Here is a 22,551-nt window from a genome sequence, read left to right on the forward strand (position 1 = left end):
CCAGACAAATAACATCATTGGTATCAGAATTTCAGAGAAATTCTCCTAAATCTTTTCAAAGAATGAGAAGAAAATGTTGTGTTATTAATAATTCATTTTTTCCAAAATGACATTAAAATATCATCAGCTGAGTTGTCTGAAAACAACACGAATTACATAATAGTTTCACAGTATATTGGGACTACATGTTGAAAAAGGTATCCACACCATTAAACAGAGAAAAGAAAAACTACACTAAATAGCAAAAACTATATACTCAAAAAGTACAGGGAAGTCATCAAAAATTGAAATTATGTTGAGGAAATACAAAAACTTAACATAGCTAGGCAGACAACTCGTTGTTTCTTCCTTGTGGGGGATCATGTTTTTGATTTCAGGGTTTATTTTTTTTTATTATTCATTTATTTATGGCTGCACTGGGTCTTGGTTGCTGCCCGCAGGCTTTCTCTAGCTGTGGCAAGTGGGGGCTACTCTTCGTTGTGGTGCGCAGGCATCTCATTGTGGAGGCTTCTTGTTGCAGAACACAGGCTCTAGGCATGGAGGCTTCGTTAGTTGTGGCACATGGGCTCAGTAGTTGTGACATGTGGGCTCAGTAGTTGTGGCACGTGGGCTTAGTTGCTCCACAGCATGTGGGATCTTCCGGACCAGGGCTCAAACCTCTGTCCCCTGCATTGGCAGGCGGATTCTTAACCACTGCACCACCAGGGAAGTACTGGTTTTGGTTTTTAATTGGACAAGTGTGAACAGAATTAGGAAGAAATGTTCAATTTTTAATTTACACATTTGAGAATTGTTTGTATGTTTACAAGGTATATATCTTCCTTTTGTAACTAAAAAGGTAAACTAAATTAACTTCAAAAATTGATTTCTGAGCAGAAGCAAGAAGAAATGCAATCCTGCAGCCTGTGAAACTAAAACCACATTCACAGAAACACAGACAAGATGAAAAGGCAGAGGGCTATGTACCAGATGAAGGAACAAGATAAAACCCCTGAAAAACAACTAAATGAAGTAGAGATAGGCAACCTTCCAGAAAAAGAATTCAGAATAATGATAGTGAAGATGATCCAGGACCTCAGAAAAAGAATGAAGGCAAAGATCAAGAAGATGCAAGAAATGTGTAACAAAGACCTAGAATTAAAGAACAAACAAACAGAGATGAGCAATACAATAACTGAAATGAAAACTACACTAGAAGGAATCAACAGCCGAATAACTGAGGCAGAAGAACGGATAAGTGACCTGGAAGACAGAATGGTGGAATTCACTGCTGCGGAACAGAATAAAGAAAAAAGAATGAAGAAATGAAGACAGCCTAAGAGACCGCTGGGACAACATTAAACGCCATTCGCATTATAGGGGTCCCAGAAGGAGAAGAGAGAAAGAGAAAGGACCAGAGAAAATATTTGAAGAGATTATAGTTGAAAACTTCCCTAACATGGGAAAGGAAACAGCCACTCAAGTCCAGGAAGCTCAGCGAGTCCCATACAGGATAAACCCAAGGAGACACACGCCAAGACACATAGTAATCAAATTAGCAAAAATTAAAGACAAAGAAAAATTATTGAAAGCAGCAAGGGAAAAACGACAAATAACATACAAGGGAACTCCCATAAGGTTAACAGCTGATTTCTCAGCAGACACTCTACAAGCCAGAAGGGAGTGGCATGACATGTTTAGAGTGTAGGGAAGAACCTACAACCAAGATTACTCTACCTGGCAAGCATCTCATTCAGATTCAATGGAGAAATCAAAAGCTTTACAGACAAGCAAAAGCTAAGAGAATTCAGCACCACCAAACCAGCTCTACAACAAATGCTAAAGGAACTTCTCTAAGTGGGAAACACAAGAGAAGAAAAGGACCTACAAAAACAAACTGAAACCAATTAAGAAAATGGTGATAGGAACATACATATAAATAATTACCTTAAACTTGTATGGATTAAATTTTCCAACCAAAAGACACAGGCTTGCTGAATGTATACAAAACCAAGACCCATCTATATGCTGTCTACAAGAGACCCACTTCAGACCTAGGGACACATACAGACTGAAAGTGAGGGGATGGAAAAAGATATTCCATGCAAATGGAAATCAAAAGAAAGCTGGAGTAGCAATACTCATATCAGATAAAATAGACTTTAAAGAATGTTACAAGAGACAAGGAAGGACACTACATAATGATCAAGGGATCAATCCAAGAAGAAGATATAACAATTATAAATATAGATGCACCCAACATAGGAGCACCTCAATACATAAGGCAACTGCTAACAGCTATAAAAGAGGAAATCGACAGTGAACAAATAATAGTGGGGGGGACTTTAACACCTCACTTACACCAATGGACAGATCATCCAAAATGAAAATAAACAAGGAAACAGAAGCTTTAAATGACACAACAGACCAAATAGATTTCACTGATATTTATAGGACATTCCATCCAAAAACAACAGATTACACTTTCTTCTCAAGTGCACACAGAACACTCTCCAGGATAGATCACATCTTGGGTCACAAATCAAGCCTCAGTAAATTTAAGAAAACTTAAATCATATCAAGCATATTTTTTGACCACAACGCTTTGAGATTAGAAATGAATTACAGGGAAAAAAACGTAAAAAACACAAACACATGGAGGCTAAACAATACGTTACTAAATAACCAAGAGATCACTGAAGAAATCAAAGAGGAATTCAAAAAGTACCTAGACACAAATGACAATGAAAACACGCCGATCCAAAACCTATGGGATGCAGCAAAAGCAGTTCTAAGAGGTAATTTTATAGCTATACAAGCCTACCTCAAGAAACAACAAAAATCTCTAATAAACAATCTAACCTTACACCTAAAGGAACTAGAGAAAGAAGAACAAACAAAACCTAAAGTTAGCAGAAAGAAAGAAATCAAAAAGATCAGAGCAGAAATAAATGGAATAGAAACAAAGAAAACAATACCAAAGATCAATAAAACTAAAAGCTGGTTCTTTGAAAAGATAAACAAAATTGATAACCCATTAGCCAGACTCATCAAGAAAAAGAGGAAGAGGACTCAAATCAATAAAATTAGAAATGAAAAAGGAGAAGTTACAACAGACACCGCAGAAATACAAAGCATCCTAAGAGACTACTACAAGCAACTCTATGCCAATAAAATGGACAAAGTGGAAGAAATGGACGAATTCTTAGAAAGGTATAAACTTCCAAGACTGAACCAGGAAGAAACAGAAAATATGAACAGACCAATTACAAGTAATGAAATTGAAACTGTGACTAAAAATCTTGCAACAAACAAAAGTCCAGGACCAGATGGCTTCACAGATGAATTCTATCAAAGATTTAGAGAAGAGATAACATCCATCCTTCTCAAACTCTTACAAAAAATTGCAGAGAGGGCTTCCCTGGTGACGCAGTGGTTGAAAGTCCGCCTGCCGATGCAGGGGATACGGGATTGTGCACAGGTCCAGGAAGATCCCACGTGCTGTGGAGTGGCTGGGCCTGTGAGCCATGGCCACTGAGCCTGCGCGTCCAGAGCCTGTGCTCCGCAACGGGAGAGGCCACGGCAGTGAGAGGCCCGCGTACTGGAAAAAAAAAAAAAAAAAAAAAATTGCAGAGGAAGGAACACTCCCAAACACGTTCTATGAGTCATCATCCTGATAACAAAACTAGACAGAGATACTACAAAAAAAAATTAAAGACCAATAACACTCATGAATATAGATGCAAAAATCCTCAACAAAATACTAGCAAACAGAATCCAACAACACATTAAAAGGATCATACACCATGATCAAGTGGGATTTATCCCAGGGATGCAAGGATTCTTCAATATATGCAAATCGATCAATGTGATACACCATATTAACAAACTGAAGGATAAAAACCATATGATCATCTCAATAGATGCAGAAAAAGCTTTCGACAAAATTCAACGCCCATTTATGATAAAAACTCTCCAGAAAGTGGGCATAGAGGGAACCTACCTCAACATAATAAAGGTCATATACGACAAACCCACAGCAAACATCATTCTCAATGGTGAAAAACTGAAAGCATTTCCTCTAAGATCAGGAACGAGACAAGGATGTCCATTCTCACCACTATTATTCAACATAGCTTTGGAAGTCCTAGCCATGGCAATCAGAGAAGAAAAAGAAATAAAAGGAATACAAATTGGAAAAGAAGAAGTAAAACTGTCACTGTTTGCAGATGACGTGATGCTATACATAGAGAATCCTAAACAGGCCACCAGAAAACTACAAGAGCTAATCAGTGAATTTGGTAAAGTTGCAGGATACAAAAATAATGCACAGAAATCTCTTGCATTCCTATACACTAATGATGAAAAATCTGAAAGAGAAATTAAGGAAACACTCCCATTTACCACTGCAACAAAAAGAATAAAATACCTAGGAATAAACCTACCTAGGGAGACAAAAGACCTATATGCAGAAAACTGTAAGACACTGATGAAAGAAATTAAAGATGGTACAAACAGATGGAGAGATCTACCATGTTCTTGGGTTGGAAGAATCAATATTGTGAAAACGACTATACTACCCAAAGCAATCTACAGATTCAATACAATCCCTATCAAATTACCAGTGGCATTTTTTACGGAACTAGAACAAAAAATCTTAAAATTTGTATGGAGACACAAAAGACTCCGAATAGCCAAAGCAGTCTTGAGGGAAAAAAATGGAGCTGGAGGAATCAAGACTTCCTGACTTCAGACTATACTACAAAGCTACAGTAATCAAGACAGTATGGTACTGGCACAAAAACAGAAATATAGATCAATGGAACAAGATAGAAAGCCCAGAGATAAACCCACGCACCTATGGTCAACTAATCTATGACAAAGGAGGCAAGGACAGACAATGGAGAAAAGACAGTCTCTTCAATAAGTGGTGCTGGGAAAACTGGACAGCTACATGTAAAAGAATGAAATTAGGACACTCCCTAACACTATACACAAAAATAAACTCAAAATGGATTAAAGACCTAAATGTAAGACCAGACACTATAAAACTCTTAGAGGGAAACATAGGAAGAACACTCTTTGCCATAAATCACAGCAAGATCTTTTTTGACCCACCTCCTAGAGTAATGGAAATAAAAACAAAAATAAACAAATGGGACCTAATGAAACTTCAAACCTTTTGCACAGCAAAGGAAACCATAAAGAAGATGAAAAGACAACCCTCAGAATGGGAGAAACTATTTGCAAATGAATCAACAGACAATGGATTAATCTCCAAAATATATAAATAGCTCATGCAGCTCAATATTAAAAAAACAAACAACCCAATCCAAGAATAGGCAGAAGACCTAAATAGACATTTCTCCAAAGAAGATATACAGATGGCCAAGAAGCACATGAAAAGCTGCTCAACACCACTCATTATTAGAGAAATGCAAATCAAAACTACAATGAGGTATCACCTCACACCAGTTAGAATGGGCATCATCAGAAAATGTACAAACAACAAATGCTGGAGAGTGTGTGGAGAAAAGGGAACCCTCCTGCACTGTTGGTGGGAATGTAAACTGATACAGCCACTATGGAGAACAGTATGTAGGTTCCTTAAAAAACTAAAAATAAAATTACCATATGATCCAGCAATCCCACTACTGGGCATATACCCTGAGAAAACCGTAATTCAAAAAGACACATGCACCCCAATGTTCATTGCAGCACTATTTACAATAGCCAGGTCATGGAAGCAACCTAAATGCCCATCAGCAGAGGAGTGGATAAAGAAGATGTGGTACATATATACAATGGAATATTACTCGGCCATAAAAAGGAACAAAATTGGGTCATTTGTTGAGACGGATGTATCTAGAGACTGTCATACAGAATGAAGTAAGTCAGAAAGAGAAAAACAAATATCGTATATTAACGCATGTATGTGGAACCTAGAGAAATGGTACAGATGAACTGGTTTGCAGGGAAGAAGCTGAGACACAGATGTACAGAACAAACGTATGGACACTAAGGGGGGAAAGCGGTGGGGGGGGAGGGGGTGGTGGTGGGATGAACTGGGAGATTGGGATTGACATGTACACACTTATGTGTATAAAACTGATGACTAATAAGAACCTGCTGTATAAAAAAATAAATAAAATTAAAAAATTTAAAAAAAGAAAAGCACTGTCAAATACTCAAAGTTTGGCAAAATGAAAATAGGAAAAAAAAATTGATTTCTACAGCTCTACACTGTACACTCCAACAGGGCAAGGATCATATTTGCTTTCTTCACCATTATATTCCCACTATCTACACACTGCCTGGCTTACCAGATGTTTGCTGAATGGACTAAAGAACAAAATGCAAAAGTGGTACTTCTCTGGTTAAGCTAAGTCGTGTAGTTATCTGTTGAAAACCTGAGAATCTGTAAACCGTGAAAAGGGAAGATATACTAGTTCTTATCTAGCTTTATCTTTTCTTCTCACTACTGTGTAGATCAAACCTAGATATTGTACAATCATTGAGCACTGTTGCAAATACTTATGCTACCAGTAATGTAAGTGCCACCACTCTTGCTTTCCCTCCTCAAACTTCTCTCTCCTCATTCTGGGTTAACATGTCAGTATTATTGTTTCCACCAATCACTACCAAGTAGATGGCAGACTGAATCATTTATTCTTTTTTTTTTTTCCTGGCCACGGCCATTCTACAAACAAGAAATGGAAAACTGAAAATGTCTCTCAAAATAAGACCCTAGCATTCAGGTCAAAATCAGCCAACATTTTCAGTTTTGCAATGGAGGCATCTTCACATTATCTCTAGTCTCCCTCCCCTCAACCATTTATTTAGTTCCTTTTTTTTTTTTTTTTTTTGCTGTAGGCAGGCCTCTCACTGTTGCGGCCTCTCCCGTTGCGGAGCGCAGGCTCGGCGGCCATGGCTCACGGGCCCAGCCGCTCCGCGGCACGTGGGATATTCCCGGACCGGGGCACGAACCCGTGTCCCCTGCATCGGCAGGCGGACTCTCAACCACTGCGCCACCAGGGAAGCCCAAGTTCCATTATTTATGTATGCTGCAGCTTTTTCCAAAGGGCTCTTACACACTTCAATTTTTTTTTCTTCCTTCCAGGAAATAAGAGAACAATACTTACTCACCTTTCATTAAACTCTCTGAGTAAAATGAATCGTAATATTTGAAATCAGATCCTCTCGGCCTAAATCTTTTGTATAATTCATTGCTAGCACAGCTACATTCAAATACAGAAAAACTCCTGCACAAAACCATAATCTGATCTTCAAATGTCATTCCCATAACCCCATGCTTTGTCTTCCTTCTACACCTTGGATACGTCCACCTAAGAATGTTTTATATTTCCTTAGCTACTTTCCTTGAACCTACAGTATGCACACAGATTCAAAATATTTACACATGATGGAAATCTCATGCAGATCAGCTCCATATCATGAGCTGTTACAGTTCAGCCAACTGGTGCCTCATCATTGCCCTGGAAACCAGTCCCAGAGCCATGGAATACCCAATAACCACATGGCAACAAAGTTAAGGCCAGAACATGAGAAGCTCAAAGCTTATCTCTAACATGAGAGGCAAGTCATTACTCTGGTGAAAGGCTCAGATAATGGATGTGTAACATGACAATGTTCCACAGCAAGCAGAAGAATCAACTCACATAATGAGAGCACTGAATAGCAGCTGAAGAGAAATACTAATACCATGATATTGTTATTTCAGATGGTATACTGAGATGTAACCTAGATTCTTGAGGTCTTGAGGCTACTGGAAACATGCAAAAATCCTGTACTCAAGCTGGACCTTCCCTCACAAGTTATGGGATGGGTATCCCTAAATATAATTTCTTTCCCCGACATACCATTTTATAGTTTACAAAATTCTTTTGAAAAATTGTGCCATTTGATTTTAAAATCCACTTGGTTAGGTTAGTAACATCACCCATTTTATAGATGGTGAAAGTGAAGCCCAAAGAGGCTAAGGGACTGCTAATAACTGCTAGTAACATACAGCTACTAACTGAATGACATGGCCAAAATTTAAACCCAGATCTTCCGACACGAAGTTCAATGAATTTGATACTCTTCCATAGCTCCCTAAATCAGGTGATCCGTAATTCAAAGTGACTGCTTATTCAACCTCAAAAAATATTTTTATGTGTCATCTGCAAAGTTCTTTAAAATATAAAAATAAAATACGAAGTCTCTACAAGATATTTACCTCTTGTGCAAACGACTCTGCTTTCTTTCGAAGGTCCTTCTCCAGTTCCAAGTTCACTTGCATTTCCTCATACTCTTCTACTGCTAGCATGGACACTTGAGAAGACAAGGAAAAGAAAATGGCCAACACGCCACACAGATTATCAGGAATACGGATGAAAAATGGTGACGAAAGATTCCTTATTCAGGCATATAAGCACCCACATTCATTGCTGGTTGGAGTATAAATTGGTAAGACCTTTTTAGAGGGCAACTTGGCAATATGAATCTAAAATCTAAAACTATTCATACCCTTTGACTCAACAATTCTACTTTTAGGAATGTATTTATTCTTCTAAAAGAGTAAATCATGAACATATACAGACATTTAATTGCAAGGGTGCTCTGTGCATCATTGCTGAAAACAGTGAAATAATCTAGATGGTCTAACACTGAAGGATCAGTTAAGTAAAGTATGCTGTGTACAAGAAATATTCTGTCATCAAAATTACATTGTAGAGGCATATTTACTGAATGGAAAGACATTCATGATATGTTTTTAAAATAAGTTCATTTTTGTTTTTTAAAAGCCACATACAAAACACGTTAACAAGGATTTCACTGAAGAGGAAACACGTGAAAGGCCAATTACCATCTGCATTAGTAACCAAGGAAAAGGAAAGTAAAACCATAGCTACCTTTTTATACTCACCAAAGAGGCAATTGGCAAAAATTTTAAAGTATAGCTATATCAAGCTGGGAGAGAATACAGAACAATGGAAACAAATACACTGTTAACAGGAGTATAAACTTATAGATCTACTTTAAAAATAATTTGGCATTATGTAGTGAAGTTGAAGATAAAATTTTACCTTTGGCATATATCTTAGTGAAACTCTTGGATATGTGCACCAGAAGACATGTATAAGAATTTTCATAACAGCATGACTTGGAATAGCAAAAAAAACTGGAAAAAACTCAAACATTCACCAAATGGATACTGGATAAATGAATTTTGGTATAGACATTGAATGAAATATTATACAGCAGTGAAAATAAACATACCACAGCAATACCCTTCAACATGATGAACCGGACAAACACAAAAAGCAGCAGAAGGACATATGCAAAATGATATCATTTATATAAAGTTCAAAAACATGCAAAATTAACCAATATGCTGTTTAGGGATATATATATATCTGACAAAACTATAAATAAAAGCAATGATAAAAGTCCAAGGAAGGAACACAAGTAGAGACTGATGTTCAGGGGCTTGTAAAGCACCAATGGGCACAAAAGGTATTTCTTTTGTTGGTATTTTATTTATACTCCATATACATTATAAGCATATTTAATAAACAACTCAATGTACATATATAGGTTTTCTGATTGAAATATAGTCGATGCACAATATCATATGTTATAGGTGTACAATATAGTGATTCACAATTTTTAAAGGTTATGCTCCATTTACAGTTACTATAAAATATGGACTACATTTCCTGTGTTGTACAATATACCCTTGTAGCTTATTTTATACATAATAGCTTGTACCTCTTAGTCCCCTACCCATAAGTTGCCCCTCCCCCCTTTCCTCTCCTGGAAGAATAAACACTAAAATGTTAATAGTGCTTATCTCTGGACTGTAAGGGTTGAGTTTTTTTTTTTTACTTTTCCCGTATAAATCTATACTTTCCACCAAAAAATATGTTATTTGAATAAAAAGAAAAAATGTAGATATGTAAGTTATTTCAAAGTGTTCTGCATGTTTATAAAGAAGAGAAACAGCCTTAGATCCATATGGGCCCAGAGTCAGAGCTTTGAATTAAAGAATCATTGTGGACAGAAATCTTCAAAGGGACGATACTGTCAAATAGGAGCAACATGAATTCTTTCCTACTTTTTGATATTCTGTGACCTATTCTGTTAAATAATGATGTAGACGGGACAGAGGGAGTGATGACACCATTACCAACTAGGAACCACATAGGTGGACAGCACACTAGTCTCTCCACTGGCTTCCAGCAAGGCACTTTCAATCCTGAGCTGAGTTATGTCAATAAAAACCTTTTAAAAGGCTCTCTTAATGGCAGCTTTCACAAACTGTTCCTCCAGGGCACTTCAGTCCTAACTGATTAAGGACTGGTTTGCTGCGTAATGACATAGAATTTCAAACTCTGTACTCGGTCAATCTACTGCCTCCTCAGAGGAAAGACTAATAGTCTTACTCAAGTAAAGCAATGAAGTGGTGGTTTGTAATGTGAATTACAGGTCCCTGAGAGCTAAACGATTTTCAAACCTATCTAAAAAAAAAAAAGAAATTTCACAAAGAAAACAAAGAAGATTATGACTATCTGAAGCCCTGGGCAAGATAATTAACTTTCTATTCTATGTCCAAAACACTATAATAAAAAGTGAATTTTCATATGACCTGGCCCTCTTGGATTCTGAGAGAAATTCGTTTGGTCCTAGTCATGTATTTATTTATATAATCTCTCTCTGCCTAGATAAGGGTCTCCCTGAAGGCAAGGTCCATGATATTAACCTCTGCAGAGCCCTCTGTTTCTAGCACAGTGCATCACGACTGAAAATTCTTCTACACCATTTCTATCTTCTTAAATGCATAAAAGGCAGAGGAAATGTTACAACCTAGTGCATCTCCCACAGTTAGCTACAAGGTCCTTTATTTACTAAAAAAAAAATCTCAATTCATGAATGACACAAAGATGGAGAACTGCCACCAATAACAATAGGGAAGGCCCTGGGTCTGAAAGGCTTCCTTTTAGTGTTTAGTGAAAGACAGCGGGCTGAGGGAAAAAAGGAGAACAAAAAGCATAGTAAGTCCCCTCCCTTAAGAATTATGTTTGCAGAACTGCACTTTGCTCCTTTGCCCTAAACCAGGGGACATAAGAAATGGTCCCATGAGACTTGATGCTGTGTTTTATGACAAGTATGACGGAATCAAATTACACAGAATTTTCTCTAGAAGTAGCCTCTGGAGAAAGTTCCTTCTCACCATGAGACCAGGTCTGCTTCTCCTGACCAACAGGTAAATTTTTATGTGATTCATAAAAATGATCATGAATCTCTCATCACTCTGGCTCCTAGAGAGCTCAGAGCCAGACTTCAGGCACACAGGCAGGAAATGTGCAAGAACTCAGAGTAAGTAATAAGCACTTTGTACATTAACATATATTCTCACTTTCCCTTTGTCCCATTTTCCATATCCTCTTAATTTAAAATTTTTTCGTATAATGTTGCATGTATTTATGTAGATATCCTAATCTCTTCTTGATCGAGGAGAAGTTTACCAATTAACCTACCAGATATATAAACACTGAGGGGATAGCCAATATGGCCACGGTCCCAAGATATATGTAGAACAAAAGAGTATTTAGGTTTGAAGTTTCAAAATGAGTGGGTCATGAATTCCTCAAGCAAAAGCACTTTTAAATGTCCCCAGACTCTCAGGTAGGTGGAAAAAGAGCAGGAATGAGAGAGTCTCATTGCTAGAAGTCAGGAAAACACAATATAGAAGAGTTTTGCTACAAGGATCTTTAGACACCAGTATGAAACAACACAAAATATATATAAACAAAATAAATTACATATATATTTGAGGGAAAAGACTGGAAATACATACCTCTATTGCATTTTTCTAAGACTTTTCTCTGTTCAAGAACTTCCGAATTTAAAACATCTTTTTCTTGTTTAACTTTATTTACCTAAAAATGTGATATTTTGAGGGGAGAAAACATCCAAAATTGTAAAACATGATATATGATGATGTGTGATACTTAAATTGCTGTTCAACTTTCAACACGATGTTACATTAAAGCAGTAATTGGCTTCACTGTGCTAGGCTTCTATCAAAATGTTTTTAAAGCCTCAAAGTAACTAGTTAATTTAGGATGTACATCTGGAACTTCTTTACATATTCCAAATAGTACTGGCATTGGTCCCTAAATATGGCAGTGTTCTAGCCGTCCAGTGTAAATGACTGACATTTTTAATGCAAAAATCCAATTAGACTGCACCCGGAAAATACTTGAATCATTTAATCAGAGAGCCAATATTCAATTTTGGTATTCATTTTAAACTCTGATGACATTTGGCTTAAGTAAAACATACATAAATTTTTAAAATAAAAAAGACTTTGAACTTTGACTTTTGGCTTAAACAAAATACATATGAAAATCTCCCCCCACACAAAACTTAAATTTCTGAAATAATTTTTGGCATCTATCAATAGGAAAAAAGAATATCATAGTATAGTTTTAAAAAAAAGAATGTAAAGTTACATGTACCAAGTGGATAAATCTCAAAAGCTTTATGTTGAATTAAAAAAGCAGGTTTATATAGTTTAAAACACTCAAAATACTAGGTATTGTAGTAAAAATGTAAATATATGCACTGAAATGATAAAAAGTTCAGAATAACGGTTGTTTAAGGAAACAGTGCAGGGAGTGAGGAGAATGCAGTTAGGGAGAGATGCACACGGGTTTCAATACTATGCTAATGTTTTATGTATTAAACTACATAGTAGGCATATGGAGGTTCGTTATTTTGTTTTTTACACTTTTCAGATGTGTGAAATAGTCATAATAAAAATGACTTCTGAAATGGCTTCCAATAACACCTCTAAGTGGGAGGGGAGAGAATCATCAATAAATAATTTTAATTGAGGATTGGAATGCATCAAAATGTCTTTCTTTCTCTCCTATGGTTATACTCAAGAAACAAGCTACAGTAATGGTTCCTGAAAGGGACTCTGAATCCAACAGCATTTCCATATGGTCTGTGAACTGGTTTCCTTTAGTATAAGCTATATCGTTGTTTTTGGTTTAAATTAGTAACCAGTATACAGTTCAATGCTTCTAGAATGTCATCATCCTTCTTCCCACTCACACTTACTGCCACAATAAGTAAAAGCAACTGGGGCTGGGAGGTTGGTGGTCACGGCTTTCCAACCTTTTTCACATTATGGCCTTAAGAATATGTGTATGGGAACTGGGGTAACTGAAAGAGGCTGCTCACTGAAGGGGTCAATACCCTGGCATACCTGTAAGCCATTTGAAGGATATCAAGGTGCTATACACATCTGTTGGGAAGCCTTGGGCTTCAGACTCTGAGAACCACTGATATAAGTTAAACCGAGACTGCAAAGGCAGATCCTTGAAGCCTCATGCAAAGAAGGCTAATTATGTGCTCCTGCTGTTAAAGACAATTCAAAAGGAAAAATAAAAAGATTCTCCAAATACCCACTTGAACCCATTCTACCATCTATCATATATGCCTGTGTTGGAGGTACAGAGGGGCACAGCCTTTCCCAGCTGAGTCAGCCCTCCATCAGAGAAGAAAAATCATTCTTCACCAGCAGCAACAAAGTGTATGACTTAAATGCAGATATCACTGTCACAAATCTGCCTCACAGTGAAACACACGGGACAATAGGAAACACTTCAATGCTATTTTACTATTTTATTTCTTGAGCTAGACAGTGGGTACATGAATGTTCATGATCTTATTTTCTATACCTTTTTGTATGTCTGAAATAGTGGGGACAAGAGAAGATTAAAATTGGTACACGGTTCTCATGTCAGAAATTAGCTTCCAACAGCAAGTTTTTGACTTAGCCTGTCCCCAAACACCTTAAAAGACTAAAGGTCTTGCGTTTCGGGCCTAAGATACATACTTCTTCAATTACTTCTACAAGTTTGCTCTTGAGATTTTCCAATTCAATGGCTAATATCTTCTTTTCCTCCTGAACAGATACAATTTGATCTCGAAGTTCTGCATTTTTAAAGAAAAAAATAAGAAAAAGAAAAGCCTTATTTTTAAAAGAAGAAACCAATCTTGTCAGAAGAATTGAAAATGCCAATCCATGTGCAGCTTATGGTCAAAGTTATTCCGCAATTAAAAGGAAAATGAAGTAGCAAAAGACAATGGAAATATCACTTCTCCCCCCCCCCCCCCCGCCCCACCAAATATAGCTATGTTTCTAAAATTTTGTATCAGGCACGCTCACTATGTTAAATATACTAGATCATGTTTTCTCTGCAATTTATCAAACCTGTATTCTAGGAAACTATCTGGCATTTTAGAAGTAGAATTTTTTTAAGCTTTCAGCAAAACAAATTAAGGCACTGTACTAATTTATTTTTTATTTTTTAATGGCCATGGGCTTTTGTCACAATGCAATACAAACAAACTGGGCAGCTAATAATTTGGAGATTTTGATTTAAAGAAAAAAATCCTGACTTGCTGCCAATTTACAGCCCTTAAACATTATTTGAACTGACTCAAAATAAAACCTATTTGAAAAAGGGTTAATTCTAATAATTTTCTCTCCAGGGTGTTGGTGTTTTGTTTCTTAATTTACTTCATATTTCATATTATTGAGATTTAATGAAAACTGTATTACTAGAGTGAAAATACTAGCAACTGTAAGTGCAAAAACTTCTGGTGTTAGATTAAAGTTACTTCTACCACTCAAATGTTAAAAAAAAAACATGGATTAGCACAGAGTATTACATTTATACCCAGGCCCACACACTTTTGCCACTTAGCTTTTAAGTGCTTTTAATTTCTTACCCTTCCAAAGATAGTTAGAAACCTGCTATGTGGTTATTTATTTATAAGTTAAATCAAACTTTTTACATGAACCCAGCTTAATTGAAGGGTTCTCAGAGGCTTTTATTTATTTATTTATTTTTGCGGTATACGGGGCTCTCACTGTTGTGGCCTCTCCCGTTACGGAGCACAGGCTCCAGACACGCAGGCTCAGCGGCCATGGCTCATGGGCCTAGCCACTCCACGGCATGTGGGATCTTCCCGGACCGGGGCACGAACCCGTGTCCCCTGCATCGGCAGGCAGACGGACTCTCAACCACTGCGCCACCAGGGAAGCCCCATCAGAGACTTACTTTAAAACCACTTTCTTCACTGGCTGGCTAATCTTAAAGAAGAACAAGAGACCATACCATTCAAGACCTAACAGAAGGGAGAAATACAAACAAAAAGAAAGCCTTTAAACTTCTTCTCCCTTCCTACCAACATAAATATGATTTTGTCTTAAGTTAGGGGGTAGAAAGTCAGGTTAAGATGGCTTTCTTTTTACTTTCTTCTTTATACTTCTTGCTGAAGTTTTATCTACCAAACAAGCAAACAAGTATTGCTCCTGACAGGTACAGTAAGTTAAAATGCTCCAATAGTTACTGAGCCCCAAACTGTTTTCCTACATCCTTAACAATATATAGGTGTGTGTGTGTGTATTTATTTATTAATAAAGTTAATGTGTATTTAATAGATGTATCATGTGATCTTGCCTTACAGCACTACTTGGGGACCACCGCAGTTGCTTAATACTACATACTGCTTTTAGCTCATTGCCTGAATCATATGGGAAGTCCTTGGAGGGCAGAGACTAAGCAATTTGGGGAGGTATCTTCCCCAAATATTCCAACAGAGAACCAGACTAACAGGAGGTGTCTGCTAAATATACTTTTATTCATTCTTACTTTCATTTAACAAAAATATCTTAATACACAGTCCTATCCTTTAGAAGTCTATAGGCAAACTGACTGCTTCTGTCAAGACAATGCTTTCAAAAGTGCCTAATCCCAAACAAGAAAGTACTCATAAAGCTATACATCCATCATGATTCTCAACCAGGCCACCCCCTGTGACAAACAGTCAGAATTTTTTCCAAAGTAGGAACCAGGCATCAATATTTTTTGAAATTATCATGTAATTCCAATGTGCAACCAGGGTTCAGAAGCATTATCCTAACAGGAGTCAAAAACATGCTCAATAATTAAGCCAGGGATCCTACCCTTGATTTGCTTCTGACACTGTACTGAGACACAAGTCTCGGCAGCACCCTCAGGGTCCATGGTTGAATCTTCATCATCAATGTTGATCTCTTCAGTTATTACATCTGGCCCCAGCTTGGCCATGTATAACATGCTGATTCTTTTCAATGCTTTATTTTCTTTATTTAACTAAGGCAAATATAAAGACAGTTATTTTAACAGCAGTCAAATGAGTGTTTTGCCACCTAGAGGGGTGGGATAGGGAGGGTGGGAGGGAGATGTTAAGAGGGAAGAGATATGGAGATATATGTATACGTATAGCTGATTCACTTTGTTATAAAGCAGAAACTAACACACCATTGTAAAGCAATTATACTCCAATAAAGATGTTACCAAAAAATGAGTGTCTTGGATTTTTAAACAATAGACAAATTAAGTGTATTTTTGTCTTGCACATTCATCAACATTCACGGCATGAAGTAACAATTAGAAGAGTCATTAAATAAGGTTTTTTATACTTTTTAATATTAAATTTATTACTTTAAGTAAAACCTATGCCTTATAGCCAGCAGCATGTGAAAATGCTAGTTATAACTGATAAATACAAGAAGAATTAAGATGAAACACCAGTATAGATTAAATAAAATTTCAATTTATTCACAGTCATTAAAAGTCTTAATTTAAGACACTTTCTTTCAAGCAAATATTTTGTTTGATGCTGTGCTGTGAACATCTTTGAAATGTTTGTTTGCCTGGAACTCTCTGTTTTCTGGACACTGACACTCCTCTTCACTGTTCCAAATGATTTCTATGGGAACAGCCAAGTTCTCCCAAAGCACAACCTACCACTTTGGCCATAGCTATAATAATTAGTCCAGGAATTAGGCACATAATCCAAGCTTGGTCAATTAGATCCCTTCTCTAGAAATTTGGAGACTGGAACAGAGAGATGAATTCCTTTCCATGTGTCTGGATATACAGTAGCTACTGGCAACCACATTACACTACTGAATTGAGGAATAGAGAAAGGCAGTCGACAGCAAAGCCAAAATGGAGCCAATGTATAGGAGAAACAGAGAAAAGCAACAGACACAGGGTTTGCCACAGGGCTCCAGTCCATTCCTAAAACGCTCCTAGCTCATGGATTCTATGGGATTCTCCAATATCCCTCTGAACAAATTCCTACTTTTCTTTCCTTTTCTTGCTTAAATTAGTTCAAAATGTGTTTCTATCTGTACATAGAGTTCTAATAATACACGCTAGAAGAAAGTTCAAGATACGTTTCTATTATCTCTATCTAATTCACTGCAGATAAAGGAATCCTAACTCATTAATGTATTTGTTATCCCCTGATGTAAAAATGAGTTGGTTATCAATTATTGTTACCTTCTTCAGCTCCTGTGTTTATGTGCACATAAATGTTAGTACAAGGCACACACGAAGACTAAAGTTGATCCAAAGTCCACAGAAGGAAAATACGGTTTTGCTTATGTGTTCTCTTCACAAGACTAAAATATAAAAGGTCTTCTCTTATTTGAGTATAAAGTATTTCATATATTGATTTCTCTAGTATAAAATATAAGATACAGAAATGTGTTTGCATTTACTAAGGGCCGTTGGCCATTAAGACAAGTTCTTAATTTAATAACTGACACTGGAAATAAACACAGACAGAAACAATTCACTGGAAAGCTAAATGCCCTTCACTGCTGTAAACCTTATGCCAGAATAAGATGTTTAGTATCGTATTTGTCTGGCTTTGGTCCTTCATTTGTGATCATGATTAGGATCCTTCAGGGTTTCTCTCAGGGAAAGTCCAGTCCATTTCAATTTGGGAGATCTGATTCTTACCCCAATAATATGGAAACTAAATATACCCCGAGTAGCGTGGTCTGGAACACAAGAGCATTCCCTAGAGCATTCCCTGACCTCTCTGGGGAATCAGGAAGAATCACTTAGAAATGGCTATGAACCATTCCACAGATTCTTTCCTGGGAAGGCTGGCGAGATCTATTCAAGGAATCAGACACAGACCTTTATTCCCAGTTCTCCATATTATATTAGAGGATCAGGGATAAGATATAAGACCCATGATTTCCCAATCCCTCTTCCCTCAGATGGAAAATTCAAGTAAACATTGTTTGTGTGTTCTTTGAACCATGAATGCTAGAGCATGGCAGTAGACGCTCAAGGACCATCGTCAATTCTCAAATGATGACATCTTTTCTGAATGCAAGGAGAAAAGAACAATTTAAGAAAAACTCAAGTGAAAAAACTCAAGACTTAGTTTGTAATTCTGCCTCCTAATATTTAAACTAATGGTTCACAGCCCTGCACATTACCATCTGTAGAGTTTTTAAAAAAAAAAAACTCCCAACATGCAGGCCCTCACCAGACCAAAATCTCTGGCAGTAGAGCCGAGCATAGCACTTTTTCAGGGCTTCCCAGGTGATTCTAATGTACACCAATACTACAGATAATTGACATAGAGGAATGCAGTACTTGAGTATGCATTTCTATAAAATTAGTATAGCAGAGTTAAGAACTCAGCTCTGCAATCAAATTGTCTCTGCCTCTAGAATAATCTGATCTTTCAGTGTCAGTTTTCTCATCAGCTAACTAAGGATAAAAATAGTCTCTATCCCATAATATGAAGATTAAATGAGATATATATATATATAAAGCATTTAATATAGTGACTGACATACAGTAAAAATTCAGCAAATATTAGCTATTAGTAACAAAAGAGGTTTAGTCTGTGTGTCTAATTTTCCTCTGGAAGTCATTTATCAGCTAGTTTTCTTCAACCAAGGTATTCATCTATACAAAGTTTCTTCCCCCAGGATTCTCATGAAAAACTGAAAATACTAATTTTTGCCATCTGGTGCTCCCCAGGCCACCATCGAAGTAATATTTAATAACCTAACAGTTAACAGTTCTGCCCTCAAAAGAGTTTTAATGCCTCTATCAAGCCAGGCACCAAAGTCTACCAGCTACTATTTGGCTGTAATACAATTACTCTATTCAACAAAGTTACTTATCTCAAGAAAAAAGCCAAACAAAATTGCAAACGTCTTCTCTAAAACAACATTTTCACATTCTTAAAGAAGAAATATAAGACTTATACACATTAAATCTTATAACCATACTAAGTGGAAATTTTTGAGAACTATGAATTCACAAATTTGGGCTGAGAAATTTCACTGCAGTTATTATTCATCAAGTTATATAGGTCAATGGCATGCTACTTGGGTTTTAGAATCCTTATTAGTTACAAGGCAAAAATAAATCTTTTGTAACCCTACAGTAACAGAATCTTATACTATATTCAATTTTAAATAGGGTTTTTATATTGAGCACAGTTTAATGAATATTTAAAGATACAAAATAAGCAAGTTAAACAGACTTGGATCATACGATTTAAATAACTGGTCTATAATTATCAGTTTAACTTTCACATTTTAGCAAAGGAAAGCATCCACACTTGCTTTTAAGGAAATAATGTAGTCAAATTGTATTTCTGACCCACCTCCTAGAGAAATGGAAATAAAAACAAAAATAAACAAATGGGACCTAATGAAACTTAAAAGCTTTTGCACAGCAAAGGAAACCATAAACAAGACAAAAAGACAACCCTCAGAATGGGAGAAAATATTTGCAAATGAAGCAACTGACAAAGGATTCATCTCCAAAATATACACGCAGCTCATACAGCTCAACATCAAAAAAAAACAACCCAATCCAAAAATGGGCAGAAGATCTAAACAGACATTTCCCCAAAGCAGATATACAGGTTGCCAACACACACATGAAAGAATGCTCAACATCACTAATCATTAGAGAAATGCAAATCAAAACTACAATGAGGTATCACCTCACACCGGTCAGAATAGCCATCATTTAAAAACCTACAAACAATAAATCCTGGAGAAGGTGTGGAGAAAAGGGAACCCTCTTGCACTGTTGGTGGGAATGTAAATTGATACAGCCACTATGGAGAACAGTATGGAGGTTCCTTAAAAAACTGAAAACAGAACTACCATATGACCCAGCAATCCCACTACTGGGCATATACCCTGAGAAAACCATAATTCAAAAAGAGTCATGTACCACAATGTTCATCGCAGCACTGTTTACAATAGCCAGGATATGGAAGCAACCTAAGCATCCATCGACAGATTCATGGATAAAGAAGATGTGGCACATATATACAATGGAATATTACTCAGCCATAAAAAGAAACGAAATTGAGTTATTTGTAGTGAGGTGGATGGACCTAGAGTCTGTCATACAAAGTGAAGTCAGAAAGAGAAAAACAAATACCATATGCTAATACATATATATGGACTCGAAAAAAAAAAAAAAAGGTTCTCATGAACTTAGGGGCAGGATAGGAATAAAGACGCAGACACAGAGAATGGACTTGACAAGGGGAGGGGGAAGGGTGAGCTGGGACGAAATGAGAGAGTAGCATTAACATATATACAGTACCGTATGTAAAATAGATAGTGGGAATAGTGGGAAGCAGCTGCATAGCACAGGGAGATCAGCTCCTGCTTTGTGACCACCTAGAGGGGTGGGATAGGTAGGGTGGGAGGGAGATGCAAGAGGGAGGGGATATATGTATACATATAGCTGATTCACTTTGTTATACAGCAGAAACTAACACAACATTGTAAAGCAATTGTACTCCAATAAAGATGTTATAAGAAATTGTATCATAAGAAACATTCCATTTGTCATTAATTTGAGAGCAAACACTTTAGAAAAATAAGAATTTACAGAAACTCTACTGCTTAGAAAATGAAAACTGCTTCCAAAAATGACAATTAATACTTAAATCAGGATGTGCTACTTTCATTTATTGATCACACATATAATGAAGTTTCCAAACTTTGCATTCAAAGCTGTAGTATCTTCCACATCCAATGAGCACATCTACAGCATTTAATTGAATAGGGTATTTTTGGTTTGTTTTTTATCCTAAAGTTCCTGAGTTCACACTGTATCCTCAAAAACAAACCGTAAGTCCATTTCCAAAAGAGCTTCTTAAAGAATAGAAGACAAACTATAAGTTAAGGATCCTATTGTCAATACTAAATTGTAAAAATGACCCTAGAGATTAGTAACACACTGGTTCATAAGCAGGGATGAATATAACAGTCTCCTGGCAGCTTTTTCAACATTCACATGTCTGGGCCATACTCCCAGAATCAGTGGGTCTGGGGTATTCTTAAGAAATCAACCCTGGTCTACCCTGACAATTATGACATGATAATTGCAGGTTAGAGAGGTGAATTCTCTTGCTCAAAATCAACTGTTAAATAAAAAAGGGGGGAATAGCAATAAAATAATTTTTTAAGGGGACCAATGATTAAAGTCATCATAAAGAAAGTCCGTCCCATTCTCACTTTAGTCCTAATTCTAGTTCATCCTGTCATTTAAGATGAGATAATGGCAGTCCAGGGAACAGAACTAACTTGGCCAAAGTCACATATGTCCAAAATTATACAATTAGGAATAAAACCTGTACATACTGCCTCCCAAACCACTGTTTTCCATAAACTGCCAGTCCTGAGAGGTAGCCAGTGCTCTCACTTTGGATGTCCTATTGCAACAGGGATACTTGTTAATAACAAGAGAAAAATACAGAAACTATCCTTAGCCACTACAAGATTCAGAACAACCAGTATGCTCTGAATACATTTTTCCTACTTGGTCCAAAAGTAAAGGAAATGAAAAGAGAATTCCAACAGTATTATCAACCAGTGAACTCTAGTGATATAGAGAATAGAAATGATATGAGAGCACCCATGTTATCGTTGTTTTTAAAGCAATGGCCTCTATTGCTATATATTCTCAGACAAATAACAGAAAAGAAGCTATATACACATACTTATATTCTTAGTTAGGTTCTGCCTGCATATCTTATGAATTCTAATGTAGTGCTGTTATGCAAACAATTAAGCAAATACCTCTAGCAAGCACACTGCTAATGCATACAAATTAAACTGACTGACTTATTGATCTACAGAATTTCAGTTGCATCCAAAGGAATACTCTGGATGTAGGTGATGGGGGAGAGGGGAAAGAAACAAAACCAGCAACACTAATGAAATTTGGCTGAAAATTGCTGTAATCCATTTTCTGATGAAGTGGTTCAGATGCATTTTACCCAACTCAAAATACATAAGACAGAGATTAAAAACATTCTATAATAATAATGTACTTCTGATGAGACAGAATATAGAAAATTACACACTTGGTAAATTCATCAGCTAGAAGCAATCAGTGGAGCACTGGAGGTCACCCTTAGCAGGCCCTCACTTTGCTTTCAAAAATAATCACCTGAACTCTAAGGTCTGAGGCTGACTTTTTCATCTGATTCAAACAGGAAACACTCATTGCTCTTTCATGTCACTCTAGGTTAGTTTCAAACTTGGTTAGCATTTTAACCAAATGCACAGACATTTGGAAAGTTGAGTTCAACAGATCACTCTGGGACCATTTTCACAGGCAAAAACCACAAATGCTGAAA

At 36.7% G+C, this 22,551-nt stretch overlaps 1 protein-coding gene across 4 annotated transcripts in view; it reads right to left on the reverse strand.

The window, feature by feature from the left end:
- The window catches only part of SHTN1 (shootin 1), a 100,860-nt gene that overhangs the window by 46,912 nt on the left and 31,397 nt on the right, over positions 1-22,551 (reverse strand). For all 4 annotated transcript variants that reach the window (XM_032608757.1, XM_032608761.1, XM_032608759.1 and 1 more), the window contains 4 exons: positions 16,034-16,202; positions 13,895-13,992; positions 11,843-11,924; positions 8,219-8,313 (listed from right to left, as the gene is read on the reverse strand). In XM_032608757.1, the coding sequence (XP_032464648.1) occupies positions 8,219-8,313; positions 11,843-11,924; positions 13,895-13,992; positions 16,034-16,202 (444 nt within the window). The remainder of the gene's footprint in view (positions 1-8,218; positions 8,314-11,842; positions 11,925-13,894; positions 13,993-16,033; positions 16,203-22,551) is intronic.

The sequence above is a fragment of the Phocoena sinus genome, chromosome 16, assembly GCF_008692025.1.
Source record: "Phocoena sinus isolate mPhoSin1 chromosome 16, mPhoSin1.pri, whole genome shotgun sequence".
NCBI classification, from domain to species: domain Eukaryota; kingdom Metazoa; phylum Chordata; class Mammalia; order Artiodactyla; family Phocoenidae; genus Phocoena; species Phocoena sinus.